We start from the raw sequence: 15,480 nt of genomic DNA on the forward strand, positions 1-15,480 counted from the left end.
CTTTTTTTTCAAAAAAATGATATTTTATGCTTACTAAAAATTAGCTTTATTCATAATGTTATTTAGATATAAATTAAATAGGTATTTCACTATTGTTAATCATGAGGAAAAAATGAAGAAAATATATGAAATAATAAGATTAATTAATAATAAATAAAATTAACAAAAAAAAAAAAAATAAGAAATCATAATAAAAAGAAAAAGGAAAACAATTCAAATAAATTAAAAGAACTTTAATGTTTTAAATTAACTTTTATAATTAAAAATATTATAATGTAAAACAAATAAATAGCTTTTATTAAGTGTAAGTTTTAATAGCAAAAATGAAGAAAAAATTTCAAATAATAAAAAATGAATAATCAATAAATAATTAAAAATTGAAATGAAAATTAAGTTAAAATTGTTAAAAAATTTAAGTTTTAATAAAAATCAATAAATAATGATGATAATTTCTTTTATATAAATTATTTATTTAAATATATTTAAAATAAAATAAACAAAAAATATTAATAATAATAAAAATAATATTTTTTAATTAAATATACCTCAGATTAATATGGAGAACCTAATGAGATAAAAGTGAAGAGCTTAAAAACTTTTTTTATTAATTTATATAAATTAAAAGGTTGTTAATAAAAAAATTAATAATTACTTCTTCTAATTTATTATATTTTTTAATCTATTATATCATTTATTTTTTTTTTCAAAAATATTGAATAGCAGTTTATGAAATTTAATTAATTAATTAATTATTAATGGATATAAAGAACAAATAAATATAATAATTAATTAATTAATTATCAAATATTAATTTATATATTTGGTTTTATGAAGAGATATCACATTCACTATTTAAACTTAATATTTTTATTTAAAACATATACTTAAAAATATATATAGTAGGAATTAAAGACAACCAGTTATTTATTTAGTAATATTTGAAAAAAACCTGGTAGTTAATATTCTTAAGTATTATAAAAATAATGTTTATAAGTAGATTTTTCTGTTTTAGCTATGTAATTTTAGGATTATTTATAATATTTCTAATTATAGCATTATGCCATACAAACAAAAATTTCATGGTTTGCCTGACACTTATTATGAAATATATTTTTTATTTATTTATTTATTAAAATATCTAAATTATATATATATATATTTTATAATAGAATTATAATTAATTAATTATTAATTTAATTTAATTTATTTTTCAGATTTAATACTCAAGCTTCGTCAAAACAAACAGTTTATTTATTTTGGATTATTATATTTTTTTATATAAAAATGAATTAATGAAAACTATAAAATTCTTTAATTAATTTACTAGCTTTTTATTTAATTAATTTATCTTTTTATTCTAGTTGTGTTTGTTTTTTATCTTTCTTTATGAATTTAACTCCTTCATTTTTTCATTTTCAACTTTTGTTTTTATTGTCAATTTGTTTATTGTATATTTTTTCGATAAAATATGTTTTATGTATATTTGATAATATTTTGTAATAGAATAATTTAATTAAAATATACTTTAACAAATATTGATATTTAATACGACAATCTTTTTACGCTTAGACTTAAAATTAAAATTAACTTGAGTTATGTGTGAAAGGAAATTAATTAAAATTTATGATTTTTTTCATGTATTTTGTATGAAAGTTAATTTCACGCATAAAATTAAAACCGCACAATTTTATTCAAGCCAATTAAGTTCTTTAATTAAATTTTCTATCTACTTCAATAAAAGAAAATACTTTTTTTTCCTCAAGAAAATAAAATAATTTTAATCAAATTAATTAGTGATATAAAAACTTTTAAGATATTTTATTTTCACAATATACATTTTAAATATGTCGCTTATTCCATAAGACAATAATAATTAATAAAAAAAGACAATTATTAAATTATAATTTATTTATCTTTTGTGAACTAAGAATTTTAATAAAAATATAATTTAACCAAAGTATACTTTAATAAATATTGATATTTAACAAGAAATTCTTTTTACACTAATAAAATTAAGATTAACTTGTGTTGTGAAAGGAAATTAATTAAAATTTTAAGATTTTTTTCATGTATTTTGCCTAAAAGTTAATTCCATGCATAAGATTAAAACCACTCAATTTAATCTAAGCCACTGAAATTATTTAATTAAATTTTCTATTTATTTCAATCTAATAAAAAATTGTATTTTTAATGATTGATTCTGGTACAAATTTATTAAAATCTTCTAATTATACGATTAATAAAAAAAAAAGGCTAAATTTATGTTCTCATTTCTTTTTTGGCTTTATATTGCATAAATACCTTACAAATTTAATTGAATAAATATAAGATTTCGTTGAAAAATGGAAGATATTATAACTACTCTCTAAATATTTTTTTTAGGTGTTAATTATTTATTATATATGTTTAATTAAGAATGTAAAGAAAGAGCTTTTTGCCTTTTTATTGTTAGTTACACTTATTCTTTAGTTAAAAATAAAAAATTTATTACACTTTCAAAAAATATTGTATTTATTTTTCATAACAAATTTGCAAACAAATAATTTTTGTTAACATTTTATTTTCTTTCTAAAAAATTTTTTTTTCATTTATATATATTTTATCTTATAATTTTGAGTTCATATTATCTTATTGAAGTTCTTATGTTATTCCCTTTAATGTTATGGGTTTTTGAGGACAATAAAATTTGGATAGGAGTTCTTTTTAGAGGGAACTCACATTCTACATTGGTTAAAATTAACCCTATTTAATTTCTTTTTAAATATCTATTCGCTGCTCTTATTTCTAATAATAATTAAATAAATTAATAATAAAATAATTAATTAGTTTTGTATCCAAATTAAAAAAAATCAATAAAATTTTAGCTGTAATTTAAATGTAGCAAGGATAAGATTCAAACTCATTCGAATATCTTTAAAAGCTTGCATTGCAATTAGAATAAAATAAATAGTTTAGAGTGATCGACTTAGATGGATAAAAAGGATCATTTGACCAAATTGTCATCGCAGAGAATCTCCTTTCAAAGTCTCATCATACAATCAAAATAATTTCTATTTTCGATGGAATAGACTAAGTCTCTTAACAAAAACTATAGGATGCTAAAAAAGAAGCATTATTTTTGAAAAATACCAATCATCAAAACATCATCAAATATTGTGATGAGTTTTAAATTGGCTTTAACTACTTTATTGTCATGGAAAAGTATGAAAAAAATCTTTAGCAATTTATTGAAGACTTCAAAAACCAAAAAATTGAAATCCCAAAACACCTCTTAGTCAGTTTTGCTTGTTAGATACTATCTGCAATCAACTATCTCCATCTGCAAAACCAAATGTTTATAAATCTCTCCTTAAGGAGTATCTTGATAGACAGTCACAATCAAATCAAGCTATATGATTTAGGTCTAGCCAAATAAGCGTAGGAAGAACTCAACTCCTCTTTGATCCTCACAACATTCCCCAAAAGATCCACCTGTTACTATACTCCTGAATTACTAGAATAATTTGAAATGAGTGGAGAATAGAATAAAAAGGATATATTAAAGAATTTCTTAGATGCAGATATTTGGGCATTTGGATTATGTTTGTATGCTCTAGCGGGAGCCTCTTAAAAAGAATTATCCTCACTTAAATTAAAAGGATACCAAAAATTGAATTCTCTTGATTAGTCTTTGAATTCAATCTTATCTTAGATTCTTTCTTTAGATCCAAACTAAAGGCCTAGCATTTTGAAACTTATAGATGTCTTTGAAGATATGAGGATGCAAATCTGGACCTCTGATGATTCAGCAGATCTTTATCAGGATTTTTTGGAGAAAAAGAAGGCTCATTAGTGGTATTTGGCATATCAATTCATTTGCATTTGTTGTCAAATATAATAAAAAAATGAAACTTATTGGTTTGAATTGGGTTAAATATAACATGAATTAAAGTATTTTAGTGAGGCTATCTAATCATATTAGAAATGCCTAGAAATTAATCCTAAAAATGATGCTTGCCATGAGAATTTAGGAATTACTTACAATGAAAAAGGCTTACAGGATGAGGCTATCTAATCATATTAGAAATGCCTAGAAATTAATTCTAAAAATGGTGGTTGCTATGGGAATTTAGGAATTGCTTATAATTAAAAAGGCTTATAGGATGAGGCTATCTAATCATATTAGAAATGTCTAGAAATTAATCCTAAAAATGATGATTGCTATAACAATTTAGGAAATTCTTACAAAATAAAAGGCTTACTGGATAAAGCTATTAAATCATATAGGAAATGCCTAAAAATTAATCCTAAAAATGATATTTGCCATGAGAATTTAGGAATTGCTTACAATGAAAAAGACTTACAGGATGAGGCTATCTAATCATATCAGAAATGCCTAGAGATTAATCCTAATAAAGATAGTTGCTATTACAATTTAGGAAATGCTTACAAAGCAGAAGGCTTACTGGATGAGGCTATCTAATCATATTAGAAATGCCTAAAAATTAATCCTAAAAATAATTTTTGCTATAACAATTTAGGAATTGCTTACAATGAAAAAGGCTTACTCGATGAGGCTATCTAATCATATTAGAAATGCCTAGAAATTAATCCTTAAAATTATGTTTGCTATAACAATTTAGGAATTGCTTACAATTAAAAAGGCTTACAAGATGAGGCTATCTAATCATATTAGAAATTCATAAAGATTAATCCTAATAAAGATAGTTGTTACTAAAATTTAGGAAATGCTTACTTAGCAAAAGGCTTACAGGATGAGGCTATCTAATCATATTAGCAATGTCTAGAAATTAATCCTTAAAATTATGGTTGCTATGAGAATTTAGGAATTGCTTACAATGAAAAAGGCTTACAAGATGAGGCTATCTAATCATATTAGAAATACCTAGAGATTAATCCTAATAAAGATAGTTGTTATTAAAATTTAGGAAATGCTTACAAAGCAAAAGGCTTACTCAATGAGGCTATCTAATCATATTAGTAATGCCTAAAAATTAATCCTAAAAACGATGGTTGCCATGAGAATTTAGGAATTGCTTAGTATGAAAAAGGTTTACTGGATGAGGCTATCTAATCATATTAGAAATGCTTAAAAATTAGTCCTAAAAATGATAGTTGCTATAACAATTTAGGAAATGCTTACAAAGCAAAAGGTTATTTAGATGAGGCTATCTAATCATATTAGCTATGCCTAGAAATTAATCCTAAAAATGATTGTTGTCATGAGAATCTAGGAATTACTTACAATGAAAAAGACTTACATGATGATGCTATCTAATCATATTAGAAATGCCTTGAGATTAACCCTAATATAGATAGTTTCTATTACAATTTAGGAAATGCTTACAAAGCAAAGGGCTTACTGGATGAAGCTATTAAATCATATTAGAAATGTCTAGAAACTAATCCTAAAAATAATTTTTGCTATAACAATTTAGGAATTGCTTACAACGAAAAAGGCTTACATGATGAGGCTATCTAATCATATTAGAAATGTCTAGAAATTAATCCTAATAATGATGTTTGCTATAACAATTTAGGAATAGCTTACAATTAAAAAGGCTTACAGGATGAGGCTATCTAATCATATTAGAAATACCTAGAAATAAATCCTAAAGATGATGTTTGCTATAATAATTTAGGAAATGCTTATAAAGGAAAAGGCTTACATGATGAGGCTATCTAATCATATTAGAAATGCCTAGAAATTAATCCTAAAAATGATGGTTGTCATGAGAATTTAGGAATTGCTTACAATGAAAAAGGCTTATAGGATGAGGCTATCTAATATTATTTATAATGCCTAGAGATTAATCCTAACAAAGATAGTTGCTATTAAAATTTAGGAAATGCTTACAAAGCAAAAGGCTTATATGATGAAGCTATTAAATCATATTAGCAATGTCTAGAAATTAATCCTTAAAATTATGGTTGCTATGAGAATTTAGGAATTGCTTATAATGAAAAAGGCTTACAGGATGAGGCTATATAATCATATCAGAAATGTCTAGAGATTAATCCTAATAAAGATAGTTGTTATAACAATTTAGGAAATGCTTACTATGAAAAAGGCTTTCAAGATGAGGCTATCTAATCATATTAGAAATGCCTAGAAATTAATCCTAAAAATGAAGGTTGCTATAACAATTTAGGAATTGCATACAATGAAAAAGGCTTACAGGATGAGGCTATCTAATCATATTAGAAATACCTTGAAATTAATCCTAAAAATGATGCTTGCTATAACAATTTAGGAAATGCTTACTAAGCAAAAGGCTTACAGGATGAGGCTATTAAATAATATTAGAAATGCCTTGAAATTAATCCTAAAAATGAAGGTTGCTATGAAAATTTAGGAAATGCTTACAATCAAAAGGGCTTACAAGATGAGGCTATCTAATCATATTAGAAATGCCTAGAGATGAATCCTAATAAAGATAGTTGCTATTACAATTTAGGAAATGCTTACAAAGCAAAAGGCTTACTGGATGAAGCTATTAAATCCTATTAGAAATGTCTAGAAATTAATTCTAAAAATGGTGGTTGCTATGGGAATTTAGGAATTGCTTACAATGAATTAGGCTTACAGGATGAGGCTATCTAATCATATTAGAAATACCTAGAAATAAATCCTGAAAATGATGTTTGCTATAACAATTTAGGAAATGCTTACAAAACAAAAGGCTTACTCGATGAAGCTATTAAATCATATTAGAAATGCCTAGAAATTAATCTTAAAAATGATGGTTGCTATGAGAATTTAGGAATTGCTTACAATGAAAAAGGCTTACAGGATGAGGCGATCTAATCATATTAGAAATGTCTAGAAATTAATCCTAAAAATGATATTTGCTATAACAATTTAGGAATTGCTTACTATGAAAAAGGCTTACAAGATGAGGCTATCTAATCATATTAGAAATGCCTAGAAATTAACCCTAAAAATGAAGGCTGCTATAATAATTTAGGAATTGTTTACAATGAAAAAGGCTTACAGGATGAGGCTATCTAATCATATGAGAAATGCCTAGAGATTAATCCTACTAAAGATAGTTGCTATAACAATTTAGGAAATACTTACAAAGCAAAAGGCTTACTGGATGAAGCTATTAATTCATATTAGAAATGCCTTGAAATTAATCCTAAAAATGATGGTTGTCATGAGAATTTAGGAATTGCTTACAATGAAAAAGGCTTACTGGATGAAGCCATTAAATCATATTAGAAATGTCTAGAAATAAATCCTAAAAATGATGTTTGCTATAAAAATTTAGGAATTGCTTACTATGAAATAGGTTTACTGGATGAGGCTATCTAATCATATTAGAAATGCCTAGAAATTAATCCTAAAAATGATGTTTGCTATAACAATTTAGGAATTGCTTACAATGAAAAAGGCTTGCAGGACGAGGCTATCTAATCATATTAGAAATACCTAGAGATGAATCCTAAAAATGATGTTTGCTATAACAATTTAGGAAATGCTTACTATGAAAAAGGCTTACATGATGAGGCTATCTAATCATATTAGAAATGCCTAGAAATTAATCCTAAAAATGATGGTTGCCTTGAGAATTTAGGAGTTGCTTACAAAGCAAAAGGCTTACTGGATGCAGCTATTAAATCATATTAGAAATGCCTAGAGATTAATCCGGATAAAGATAGTTGCTACTACAATTTAGGAAAGGCTTACTGGATGAAGCTATCAAATCATATTAGTAATGCCTAATTCTGAACCCAAATCATAAAATGGCTAGAAGAACTTAGAAATAACTTAAGGCAATAAAAAAGAAAAAAATATAAATTTAGAAATATAAATAATTAGAAAGAATAAATGTTCTAAAAAGAAATAAATATAAGAATTTATTATTTAATGTTTGAAATAAATAATCCATTTTTTTAAGTTTTGTGATAAAATTAAATATATTAGAAAAGTAAGTTATTCTAATGGTTTTTTTTATTAAATAATTTTTACTAAAATTTAGATTTTTACTTACTTACGCATATTTCTGTTATCCTTTTTTTTTTTTTATTAGTTCGCATTCTTATTATCGTTTATATAGTTTTTTTATTGATTTAATATTGCAACAATCAAAATTGAATTGAATTATAGGTTAAAGATTTCAAATTATTGTTTGATTTATTTGTTATTTATTTTGTGATGTAGATCAAAAAAACAAACAAATATTAATAAAAAATTAAATTTCAAAAATAAAAAGTGGATTTGAAGATATGATTTTTATTTATACATTATTTTATTTTGCTTTCTATTGATTTATCAATTAATTGTGTTTATACCATAGACTATTGAATGAAGAAATGAGAGAATATTAATTAATGAATGAATGATAAGTATTAAAAATCAAATTAGATAAATGAATGAATGAATGAAAGAGATACAGTTCATAGAGATTTTTTAAATTTAAGATTGAAATGGATTTGTTTTGTTGCTTGTTAGTTTAGTTTTTGCTTGATATTTGAGAATGTAAAACAAGCATACTAGATTGAGAGATAAAGAAGAAATAATAAGAAAAACTCTAATTAATTTTGAAAAATAAAAATAATACAAGAGAAATAAATAACAATAAGAATAACAAATACAACAAGAGCAACAACAACAACAACAATAACTAACCTCAGACAAGAAGAAATGAGTTAAGTTCAAAGTTAAAATAAGGCTTAGTTATAGGCTCAAAGATAGGTGTAATAAAAGCAGTAATAGCAACAGATTTAAGTAATTGACGCTCAAGCAGTTGCATAGGCCTAGTTGCAAAGAGCTCAGGAATAACACACACAACATGTTTACAAGCAAATCATTAACGGTCAGTTGATTTAATTTACATCAAAAAGCTAGCAATTCTAAATAAATGAATCAGCTTTTCGAGTTGGAAGTGTCGAGTTCAATAAAAAAAGAATATTAAATAGAATTTTCAGACATTTCGATTGCTTTTAGGGCTGATTTTGTTTAGAAAGAGGCTTGTTTGATTAAGATCATTTTGAAACTTATTTAAATTTAATTTAATAGAGGAGAAGAAAGTTTTTGGCATGAAGTATCCCTAGCGCAATACTGAGCCTTCTATGTTTGATATACTCTCTTGGGAGGAAAAGAAATAGTAAAAGCAAGATTTTAAGTCCAACCATATCCCAAATAACGAAGTTGATTAATACAAAATCTTGATCAATAAGAGCAGCGGTCATTTCCAAACCGAACAAAGAGATAATTACAGATAATTTTATTTAGACAAGGAAGAAGGCGTTCTCGTTCCAGGTAAATTTCTCAAAACTTCTTATCTTAAAAGAGATTAAGCAATAGCCATATTTTTCTCATTCAAAAAAATCATTTTTTTTGACAAAATTTGGAAACAAAAATATATTTTACGAAACAGATATTTATTTTTTATTTCCAGTGAATCTATTTAAAATTCAATAAATAAATAAATAAATTGAATTTAATTGAATTGAATTGATAAATAAATATAAATAAAATCTAAATATAAATTAATGTTTGTTTTTTAAATTTTCAAAAGAGGTTGAACCTGAAGTCTTAGATAAGTTGAGGGGTTAACAATAGTAACTGTTACATGAGCATCATCATCATTAACACTAGCCATAAGTGTTAACAGTAGTATAATAATAGCAATAGGTTAATTAGCAATAGAATCATTAAGCTCACAATCTGCATGGACCTAAGACTAGTTATTAGAGAGAATACGAAATAAGCGATGTCCACAATCCAAACGAATTAATAAATATCATTTAAAAGAATCACAAGCTAAGTTAAAAGCAAACAGAAGCTCTCCTTGAAAAGGCTTAGCAAGATAAGCGTTCTAAGATATAAGTTAATAATTTTTATGAATAAGAACCTGTCTAGCTCATTCACCCTAATGATGATAACGAAGAAGACTACGAAGATGAAGATTAAGAGAATTTAACTCAACAATAATAAATTGAACGCTAAAGATTGAGAGAACAAAGACTCAAGGAAGAAGAAGCAAAGAAAGAAGCAGCCAAAGTTAAGAAATTCTCCACTGTTAACACTAAAAATGTTAAATCCAAATTGATTAAATACAAACCCCAGGCATAAAAGTTAGACCCTCAATACCAAAAGGAAAGAATCGATCGTAGAAAGCAAAGAATTAAACACATGGAAGAAACAACTAGATGGTTGCCAAACAGTGCTTTCACTACTTATTTCGGTAAACCTGCCTTCGAAAACTACGGAAGGGGTAATGTAAATCCCTCTATTGGTGGTCCCATTTACGGTTAATACCTTCTTTCTCACAATGTAAATCCTCATAGAGGTATTCACCAACCTAAGTACATCTAATCTTACAACAACGCTCTTAACTATGGTGAAAGACTTCCCGATTCTGAACCCCAACCTCCCAGAAACGTCAAGGAAGACTTCAGATTGAGCCAAGTAAAAACACAAAACAATAAAAATAATCTTTGATAAAGATTTTCACATTTTCATCTTAAAAATGAATAAGTTGAATGTTTATTTATTAATTAATATAGAAATAAGTCGATGATCTTAAGAATAGAAACCCTTTAACAGCTACCGTCAACAAAAGAGAAAATTTGAGAATCTAAAAGCCTGATTTAGTTAACAGTCTTAGATTTGCCTCAAATGAAAACTCTCCAGTTAATGTTGCCAACACTGAAGAAGAAAAGTAATAAAAAATATATAAATATAAATACTATGCATACTCATAAAATAACACCAACCATTAGCCTTTCAAATGATTTTTTCAAAAGTGATTCATTCTAATAAATTTTAAATAACCTTCTTAATTTAAGGTAGGTAGCATCAATTGATAATCTACATAAAATATGTATTCAATTTACAATTTTGCAAAAATAACAAACCAGATTTTAGATAGATAAGGTGAATTTTAGAAATTTGAATTTTTTGGCTGGTTGGTTGGTTTATTTGATTGATTGATTGATTGATTGATTGATTTATAGTATGAATAAATGCTTTGATTAACAATTTATTTGGGTTTAGTTTTACTTATTAATTTGAATTTATTTAATAGGAGAAAGAGAATAAAGGAAGAACTTAAGTAATTGAGAGAGGGCACTAAAGCTCACACTCAAAGTTTCACTCAATTCTAAGATTTTGCAGATTCTCCTCAAAAACCAAAGAAACCATCCATAAAAGAATTGTAAGGAAAGGTGAAACCTCAATCTGCAAGTTAAAAATAAGTGAAGATTTCAGCCTAAGATGAATAACATTAGTAGTAAAATCAATAAAGACAATAAAAGTCAGCAACAGTTGCTACTGCTTAACATTATTAATAGCAACAATAACAATAATAGTAATATGTCTAACAATAGCATTAGTATCAACCATAATAACTCACTGAAGAGTAAATTAGAGCCAATTAAGAATGGGCTGATGACCTTCCTCACAAAAAAATTATTGATGAATTAAATAGAAAGAAGGCTTAAAAAAATAGATTAGCTCTTAAAGTCACAGAAGTTATTCCCGTCCTTCCCCATGACGGTTAATATTATTAAGCTGGTATAACAAGTGAAAAGAAGAATAAATCATTGTCTCCAAGCAGACCTCAAACTGCTCAACCAAGATTCGATATTCAAAGCCTTGATCTAAGGTAAACAAATAAACAAACAAACATTTATCCATATATTTTATTTATTCATGCAAATGAAAAAAAAAGCATGTTTTATCTTTTATTTATTTACTGATTAATAAATTGTTTTTTAACTTAACTAATTAGTGGACTTCCTATTGAAGTTTAGAACGAACTCAGAGAAAAGCTCAATAATCCTAAACTATACAAGTAATTATAAATTTATAAATTTAATTAGTGTTAAATAAATAATTTTGATTTGTATTTAAATAGGAACGCTCCAGCACAATTTACTAAGCACATTCCTTATGCTGGTAAAACTATTGCCAATAACGATGATATTAAATCAGTTTTCCACTATGAAAACATTCAAGAGGACTTTTGATGAAATATATATAAATATAAATACATAGATAAATAAATAAATACAAATTAATAAATATAAAATTAGAAATAATTTTGTTAATTAAATATATAATTATTATATTAAATTCATTCATTCATTAATTCATCCTACTTTAGATTCATTTTAGCATTCTATATCATGTTTTTAATTCCATCTTTCCACTAATTTATTTATTAATATTTTATATAAACCCAAATCCATTAATAAAACTTCTTTCTTTCATAATGTTTGATAAACTTTTAGTTTAAAATTTAGCTTTCTATCTGAAGATTATAAAGAAATAATTTAATCCATCAATTCTTACTTTAAAAAATGTTTAGTTTAAATAATTAACTCAAGCTCTATCAAAATTTTAATTATTTAAGAATTTCAATATGTTTAATTTTGTTATTATAGTAAACTTTAATTTATATTTATTTTATGAATAAAATATCACATAACTTAAATTATTTTATGAAAGAATAAATATTAAATTTTTAGATGTTTGTTTAAAATTAAAATAATAAAAAATAAATAATAATTTGAAAATAGATCAAATAAAATTATTTATTTTTTTTAAAAAAAAAAAAAATTTAATTAAAAAAATAAAAAATAATTTATATTTAAAAATTTAAATTTGTTAAAATATTATTTTCTTTATTTATGCTTTTAATATTTTTAAATTCTAAATTACTTTCTAAATAAAGTAAATTTTTTAAGCAATTCTTATTTAAAATTAGCTTATTTTATATAAAAATTGTTTTTAACACACTTTAAATAAAATATTTGTTAAAGTTTATTTTTTTTGAAGAGCTTATAAAATAATTTGTTAAAAGGTTTTCTTCAAATAATAAATATGAAATTAATCAAAATTTGACATTAAAAAATGAAATTTAGTAAATAGAATAATAGCGTTTTTTAGTGGAATAAATGTTAAATGATTTGTTGATTTAATTTGAATAAAGAATGAAATTGCATATAAAATTAATTGCTTTTTGAATGTAAATTAATTAGCTTGAATATTTGTGTGTTTTTATTTATTTATTTATATATATCTTTTGTATAATTGATTTGATAGAAAAATAGATATTTTGTAATCAACATGCAAAGAAGTTAATATGTAGCAATATGAAATGACATACTATTTTTAATTGATTAACTTAGTTTACTGAGTTGATTAAGACAAAATAAAATATTTTTTATGTAAATGAATTGAAAAACTCATTTATTTTTGTTTATTTATTTATTTGAAAACTAAGTTATTTCCATTTACTAAACACAAAGCTTTCCTTTTCTCAAGCATCTTGTTCAATTTTTTTAACACTTTCGTTTAAGAATTTCTTGAAGGCAGTATAATCGCCACTGAAGGAGTCAAAGCCAGCCAAGTATTTCTTAAAGATTTCGCTGTTTTAGTTAATTAAAAAAAATTAAGTATGCAGCATTCAATAAAAAACTAATAAAACAACGATTTCTCTTTTAAATATTGTATTTATTTATAAGAAAAACCATTGTTCTTACTATTGTAAATTGATTGCAAATAGCTTTTTGAAAACTTACTTGGAGTATTAGAAGAGCTTAACTTCCTTTAATGCCTTGAAATTTCTTCCTTATTGAATATTATCGCCAGTAATAGAAATCTTTTTTATTTAAATATCACAATAAGTAAAGGACAGTCACATTTTATATCAATTAAGAGCAGATAAATAAATAAATGAATATGAATTATGTATAAATGATTTCTATAAATTGTTAATTACAGCTCCGCTAGTAGAACCGTTAAGCAAAGATTAAGACTAGCTTTCATATCTGGCTAATTAGTTCTCTTATTGAGCAGTTTACCTATTAAATTACAATAAAAATTAAATCACTTCTCATCCATATTTTTAAATTGTATTCTTATAAGCAGCATTTCAATAATATTTTCTTTGAATTTTCATAGTTTTTCCATTTGATAAACAGAATGAATAAATCAATAAATGAACAAATTCATCATTGAATACTTTTAATTGATATTCTTATATATATATAATACTGCATTTTTAATTAACTTCAAACACTCACCTAAAGGTGTTTTAAGCGTCAGCCACAGCTTTCAAGAAAACCTTGGCTTCATACATATTAAAATCGCTGAACATATCTTGCTATTTATTTACTTATTATCTTTGAATACTTAGTTATTTATTTATTTACTAATTAAATGATTTATTTAATTATTTCTTTAAAGATTGATTGATTTATTTATCTTTTTATTTTACTAATTTATTTATTTATTTTATTAATAGGCAATATTCATTCATTCATTAATTAATTAATTATTAAACTAACAAATTCTCTCAGAATTTGTATAGAATTTCTTTCAATTTTGATGAAAATCAATCTTTTATATTAACATGACATGAAAAATTGCATGCATATAAACATATATATATTAATTAATATATAGATAAAATATCTCTCTCTCTACTCTTATTGTTTCCTAATATTTCTAAAAGTATAGCAAATCTATCTTTTCATTTATTTGCAAATCCAATTAATCAAAAATCTATCCATATTTTATGCAAAGCATCAAAAATAAATTATTTCTGTTTAATTCAAAATCTTAATAAAAATAAAGAAGAAAAAATAAAAAGAAATAAATTCTAATCTAAAGTAATTTTCAACTAAAAATACAAAAAATCAAAAAAAATATTAAAATAAAGATTAATTTATCCACTCATAAATAGTGCTATTTAAAAAATAAATGTTTATTTTTTTTAATTTATTATTTTCATTAAGAAATTAAGTAATTTCATATATAACCTATAATTAAATCTTAAATGTAATCAAAAAGATTAATAATTCATTCTATTCTAATAATATTCGTAAATAAAAAATAAATAAAAAAATTATAAAATAATTAATAAGCACACAAACAAATTTCATTTGTTTTTTAAATTAAAAAATTTTTAATCTTTTATTTATTACTTTTTAAATATGAAACAAACTTAAAAATACAATAGTATTTTTCTAAAAATATTTATAATTAAAAATGTAAAGGTCAAAAAAATAAATAGCTTTATCAGGAATCTAGGAATAAATAAATGAAATAATTAATTGAAAAACTAAATTTAATTTTATGACCATTTATTTGTGTATATTTTTAATAATTTGTTGATGCATTTTAAAAGCTCAACATTTATTTTCCAATTAACCAGAATTCTAACTATTACAATTTAATTAGTTAGTTCATAGTTAAAAAAAAGCTTAAATACCATAAAAAATTATAATACTTACATTATATATTTATTTTTTTGAACTATCAAAACAAGCTTTATGAAGAAAATTTGCTTGTATATTTATTACTTTTTTACAGAAAAAGTATGATTAATTTTGAATTTTTAGATTATTAAGGGATTCATTAAGGTTTTAATTAAATAGTTAATTTAAATAATTTATTAACCAATTATTTAATAACATTTAATTGACAAAGCTTAAATGGAAAATATCAAAAAGATTTTG

General features: G+C 23.5%; 3 protein-coding genes across 3 annotated transcripts; 2 read left to right on the forward strand and 1 right to left on the reverse strand. All coding sequences in view use genetic code 6, as the record gives it.

Moving 5' to 3' along the window:
- Window positions 1–2,875: 2,875 nt before the first annotated feature.
- On the forward strand, window positions 2,876–7,735 carry TTHERM_00601840 (tetratricopeptide repeat protein; the record flags this gene model as incomplete). The annotated part of the gene is made up of 1 exon (XM_001010518.1): window positions 2,876–7,735. The coding sequence occupies one exon, from the start codon at window positions 2,876–2,878 to the stop codon at window positions 7,733–7,735; it is 4,860 nt and encodes a 1,619-aa protein (XP_001010518.1).
- Window positions 7,736–8,650: 915 nt separating this feature from the next.
- TTHERM_00601850 (hypothetical protein) lies at window positions 8,651–11,982 on the forward strand (the record flags this gene model as incomplete). Its single annotated transcript, XM_001010519.1, has 7 exons — window positions 8,651–8,822; window positions 9,026–9,268; window positions 9,528–10,420; window positions 10,519–10,673; window positions 11,040–11,618; window positions 11,745–11,807; window positions 11,871–11,982. The coding sequence occupies 7 exons, from the start codon at window positions 8,651–8,653 to the stop codon at window positions 11,980–11,982; spliced, it is 2,217 nt and encodes a 738-aa protein (XP_001010519.1).
- A 1,295-nt stretch (window positions 11,983–13,277) lies between these two features.
- Window positions 13,278–14,273, reverse strand: TTHERM_00601860 (hypothetical protein; the record flags this gene model as incomplete). The annotated part of the gene is made up of 4 exons (XM_001010520.3): window positions 14,044–14,273; window positions 13,740–13,821; window positions 13,540–13,619; window positions 13,278–13,386 (listed from the first exon to the last, which is right to left on the reverse strand). The coding sequence occupies exons 1-4, from the start codon at window positions 14,115–14,117 to the stop codon at window positions 13,278–13,280; spliced, it is 345 nt and encodes a 114-aa protein (XP_001010520.3). The 5' UTR covers window positions 14,118–14,273.
- Window positions 14,274–15,480: the final 1,207 nt, after the last annotated feature.

Source organism: Tetrahymena thermophila (genome assembly GCF_000189635.1).
Source record: "Tetrahymena thermophila SB210 genomic scaffold scf_8254754, whole genome shotgun sequence".
Classification (NCBI taxonomy): Eukaryota; Ciliophora; class Oligohymenophorea; order Hymenostomatida; family Tetrahymenidae; genus Tetrahymena; species Tetrahymena thermophila.